Here is a 5,216-nt window from a genome sequence, read left to right as displayed (position 1 = left end):
CCGTCTCTACCCAGCAAGCAGGCTTTTTCTGTTATAGGAATGACTTCACATCCATTTCCATTCTCAGTCAAGGGAAACCTTCACTTACACTCCTTTCCATCACTTGTGGAGCATGGTGGCGTCCGCATGCAGCAAGAAGGCCATGTCCAGGTATTGGAACAAGTTCACCACTAAAAGAATTTACAGAACTTAGCCCCTCTTGACAGTCTAAGGTTTCTTTTTCTGTACACAATCGATCTTCCACCTCATTCCCATTGCTCAAACTCCAATTGCTATCACATGCAAACCAGATCAGCCAAACTCAACTGGGAAGACCCAAAGAGTAATGAAGTATATGAAGTCTTCCCAATTCTTGGAAACCATTTCACCTCTTCTAACCCTAAATCCTGATCAGTCATCGGATATAAAAAATAAACATAACCAGAGCTAACACTATCAGCCTTCATAAAAAGAAAGATGCTCTGCAAATTACAAAAAAAGCCTTCTCTATTGGAAATTTGCAGATTTTGCACAACGCTGGACACTTTCACGCTTTCCCTGAAGCCTCAGAAGTGCAGGTACTTAAGCAAATCAAAGAAGCTCTCGGTAGAGATTCAGAAGACACAAAAAATAAACATAACCAGAGCGAACACTTATCAGCATTCATAACAAGAGAGATGCTCTGCTCATTACAAAAAAAGGTACTTAAGCAAATCAAAGAAGCTCTCGGTATAGATTCAGAAGACAAAAAATAAACATAACCAGAGCGAACACTTATCAGCCTTCATAACAAGAGAGATGCTCTGCTCATTACAAAAAAAGCCTTCTCTATTGGAAATTTGCAGATTTTGCACAACGCTTGGACACTTTCGGGCTTTCCCTGAAGCCTCAGAAGTGCAGGTACTTAAGCAAATCAAAGCTGCTCTCGGTAGAGATTCATCTCATACACAGGGAGCCATAAGCTACAATAATGTATCGATAACATATGGGGACACCACAACTCTCCAGGAAATGGTAGGCTGGGACGCTGTATGTCACAAGAGGAAAGAATAATCAGTAGTTATGGTGGATCTTATCAAGTTATCCTTATGCCTTGTTGTCCCAGGCAGAACTCTCTGATCCAAGCCTCGCTAGGTCCAGATCAATTAGATCTTCTACCGGTTAAATACACAGAAGTGCTCAGTGATTGACTGAGAAAGTTTGATTGCCAGCATCAACTTGCAATCAGCCTAAGAGAAGGCTATGATTGACTTATATTGCATATTGAATCTTTTGTTTTTCGATGTTTCTTTGTGCTGCTGAGACTAGCAACTACATGGTCCAAAGAGGTATGTACACCTAAAGGGAAAAACCATCTTCGGCCATAAGCTCACACTGTCAATGAACACGACTATGATGAGTAAGAGTAGCAATAGCTGGAACTAGAAGAAGAACACCATCCACCTTTGTCGTCAACTGTTAAGGCACTTTCACAAATGCCAAGAAGCTTTTGTCCTGGGGGAGTTAAAGCCACTGTTGTAGGCAGAGAAATCAGAGTTCTTCAGGAATTAGCAGAACTGCGGACAGTGCAGGCAACAGCTTGTGCCCAATGGCGCAGTCTGGTCTTCACTTGCTGTGGCTGGTCACCTGCATGCAGAGAGCTTGGCTCATGAGACAATAGCTCAACAAAATACTGGTTAAACATGGAGCAAGAAGAGGATGCAAGAAGCTGTGCGACAGCTCAAGTAGGGAGCAAATCTTCACCTGGGCTAGCGATTTTCCAAGAGGAAATCGGGGAAGCTGAGAGGCTGCCTGGCGATGCACATCTGGAATCGTCGCAAGTAGAAGAGGAGGGTGAGAGAGGGTCCTGAAGCTTCTGAGTGATGGCGTAGCAGACCTCGAGAGCGGGGAGAGTGCCACAAAGGTCGGGAATGTCATCTTGAGTGAACACAAATCCCAAATCAATGCAGCCTCGCAGCTCTGCGAAGTCGTGATCTGTAACGCTTCGTTGCCGACCCTTGCTCCCCTTCCTTGGCAGATTCTTGACCTTCCCGCACTCCGGCAGGGAGCACGCAACATCCTCGGCCTTCTTCCCTGCGCTCGCCATCGTGTTGGTTGTATGATCTCTCTTGCCATCCCCAGCTTCGCATGGCATTTTCTCGGAACTGTTTGCTGCTTTGCTGATGGGAGAGGAGCTCACAATATCGATTGGCTTGCTCCCTGACTGCACATTGCTGCTGCAAGGCTGTGATGCAATTGCTGGGAAATCAGCTGAATCCGTCGCCGCCGGAGAGACAGGAAGAGCACCAGCAGATTGCACACAGGATGGCGAGCTGTTCCTGTGAGCCTTCACAATCGTTGCAACTCCCTTGCTTTCCTCCACCGGCGACCGCATCTCCACCTCTGTCAGCACTTTGCTTCCCACGTAGAAACGTCCCTCGAACATCCCATTCTCCTCTTCATCTTCTTCGTCTCCTCCTCGGCTCGGAAGCTCCCATGCAAATGCTTCCATTTGCGGCTGCTGCTGCTGCTGTCTGACTGGCTGCAAGGTCAAGTTCCCCATCGGCCGATCTACCCTCCCCAACACAGCCAAGCGTCCTGCTTCCCTTCCCATCCTTCCCTCCGCGTTGTTCCACGCCCTTTTGAAGTGAACAATCGTCCCGAAACAGCCGGAACACAGAATTTTGATCCAGCTGAAAAAGGAAAGAAATGCTTGTGGGTCGCACGGTTTCTTGAGCCTTCGCCTATTATTAGACACCATAACAAGCGGCTTGAAGCACCGATGCACCCGCAGAAGTGGGAGCGTTGAAAGAAGACGCAAATTCGTGTTGTCCTCCAAGATTATAGCTCCAAGATGCTATCGGCGTTCTTCTCGTTCTGATGCTCAAAATCTAAAATGCTGAAGGCACGCGAGGGTAGGTGGAATTCGAATCAGGTCAGCAAAATTGTTGGAGCAAATGGGAACCGAAATCTTGGAAACCAGACTCCAAGCCCACCGTGTACAGACAAGGAAAATGGGCTGGAATGTTTCAATATCCAAGTCCAGAACACGGGAAAAACGGCACTAGCAAATTCGGCTTCTGAACGACCAAGAACCGACTTCAAATCTAGGCACGGGAAATTGCCTTGAGTGTGAGCTGCCGATCTTCCAACATGCAAGGATATTGATCTTGATTTTGTCAGGAATCCTCCTGAGTCCCCCGCAGAGATATACACCCAAAATGGAGAGAGAATGCATACACAGAGAACCCAATTTCCGATGCACCTCGCAAAATCTAGCGGGTAAATTTCTGCTTCTTTTGTTTCCCAGCCGATGTCGGAAAAGACATCGCCCCGAATGTCAACCAAATGCACGTGATCTTCCCAAAACCTCGTGCACAATGCTCCTGAGCTTCAAATACCCTCTACTCTCTCTGCTGCTGTGAATGATGGTCGATTCAGTGAAGCAAGTAGGCATTCCACGCACGCCAATTTTGCAGGCAGCCCAGCAGAAACAAGCCTCGATGATACAAGGAGGACGAGCAGAGCCTTGCTTGGAAGCATACTTTCAAAGCAGGGCCTGCAAGGAACCCAATTTGTCCCATCCGAATTTAGAGAGAGAAGAGGATGAGAGCCATCAGGAATTCGTGTAATACAAGAAGAGAAGCAGGAGCAGAGTCCCGGAAAGAACTTGAACGATAAGTTAGAGAGGTCTGGATGGGTGTGTGCTGAGGGTGAATTTGGAAACAGAATGTATGGAACTTGGAAGAAGGGGAAGAGGATGTGATGGGAAGGAGAACTACGCAAAATTGCAGCTACCACGAAACGCAGGAGTCGAACAGTAAGGGAACATAGATTTTCTAGGGATCTTCAGCAGTAGTCCAAATTCGAGGCAAGCAGAGAGCGACCCAAAACTTCGTTGGAAGCGCAAATTTGGTGATTTTATCTTTGGAAGCAGAGACTGTTTGGGGCAGCGGATGAAGCTCAAGATTTGCACTCTTGAACGAAGGAAACAGGGATGGATATGCACAATTGTAGTCTGTAGACGAAGCTCTGAACTGGAAACCGAGCTTTGATTCTGAGGGGATGCGTGCAGAGATTCCGGTAAATTAAATCTCAACTCTTAAAGTGTATCTGGATTCTCACAACATGCACACACACCCAAATGCAAAAATCTTTGGCGAACCGATGAATCCTTGCAGAAAAGGCAGGGAGCTAGGCCTGATTCTGAGGGGATGCGTGCACAGATTCACCAAAACTCCAAACTGAACCTTTGCTCACAGGATGTTACACGCAAATACAAAAGACCTTTGGCACCACCAGATGAAATGAGGATTGCTGCAGAACCCCAAAAAGTCTGAACTCCAAACTGTAGCCGGATTCTCACAAGATGTTACGCCCAAATGCAAAAGATCTATGGCCAACAGATGAAATGAAACACTGATAAACAGAGACTCTTAAAGGAAGATCAGGGTGCTAAGCTTGATGCTGGAGGACACATTCTGATGAGCCTCAAACTCTGATGAAAAGAGGATTGCTACACAGGGGTTCTGACAGAAACACGAGGGTGCTAAAGGCTTGATGCAAGGGGGGAGAGCACACATGCTGATGAGCCCAAAACTCCGAACTGAGGATTCTCAAAAGGAAGATGCAAGCAAATGCAAAATGCTTGAGCAAAAGATGAAATGGGGGGAGATAGGAGACAGTATTTGATGAAGAAGAAAGAGAGAAGGGGGAGGAGAGTGGGCAAATAAAATAAGAAGAAGGCTTGAAGCAGCTGGCAAAGCAAGGAAAGCTTGTTATGTGTACAGACACGTAGCAGGTGGTCTGAGAGCAGAGGACTATAGAGCCCACGTTACTCCTTCTAAATTCGATATAAGAGCATGCGCATCAAAAGCCTTTAGAACCTTGCTCACACATTCTATTTCTATGTATCCAAAGAGCACGACAAAATTTCAACTCAAAGTTTTTATATTTATTTATATATATACAAAACCAGAAGCCCCCTCCTTTCCCTCACCTTCACACACATCCTCTCACTTGCTTCCTTCCACAACGCTTGCTCTCCACTTTGAGCTTCGTACTTGCCCTCGCTCACTTGCACCCAGTCCTGTTTCCACTTTGGATGAGCGCGTTCGACTGAGTGAGTTCCCTCGCCACGTGCCCATCGTCCTCCTCTGTCGCTGCATCCGGTCCATCGAAAATTTGTGCAACTTGTTCCGCCACTCGACTGCTCGCGCCTACCTCCGTCGAACCAAGACCTTAGAGGACCTCCCCGC

At 46.9% G+C, this 5,216-nt stretch overlaps 1 protein-coding gene across 1 annotated transcript; it reads right to left on the bottom strand.

Moving 5' to 3' along the window:
- Positions 1–803: 803 nt before the first annotated feature.
- LOC147880439 (uncharacterized) lies at positions 804–4,813 on the bottom strand. The gene is made up of 2 exons (XM_087370738.1): positions 1,723–4,813; positions 804–1,605 (listed from the first exon to the last, which is right to left on the bottom strand). The coding sequence occupies exons 1-2, from the start codon at positions 2,717–2,719 to the stop codon at positions 1,520–1,522; spliced, it is 1,083 nt and encodes a 360-aa protein (XP_087226864.1). The 5' UTR covers positions 2,720–4,813; the 3' UTR covers positions 804–1,519.
- Positions 4,814–5,216: the final 403 nt, after the last annotated feature.

Source organism: Dipteris shenzhenensis, chromosome 32 (assembly GCF_047967505.1).
Source record: "Dipteris shenzhenensis isolate YYH24624 ecotype China chromosome 32, Dip_SZ_1.0, whole genome shotgun sequence".
NCBI classification, from domain to species: Eukaryota; Viridiplantae; Streptophyta; class Polypodiopsida; order Gleicheniales; family Dipteridaceae; genus Dipteris; species Dipteris shenzhenensis.
The sequence above is the reverse complement of the archived record's forward strand: the minus strand, read 5'-3'. Positions and strand labels throughout refer to the sequence as shown.

Bases quoted from the DNA above. Each gene is read 5' to 3' on its own strand.
- LOC147880439 (XM_087370738.1), bottom strand. From the start codon at position 2,719: ATGGTGTCTAATAATAGGCGAAGGCTCAAGAAACCGTGCGACCCACAA. The intron at 1,606-1,722 runs GTGAAGATTTGC...CTCTGCATGCAG, and splicing joins TTGGAAAATCGCTAGCCCAG to GTGACCAGCCACAGCAAGTG.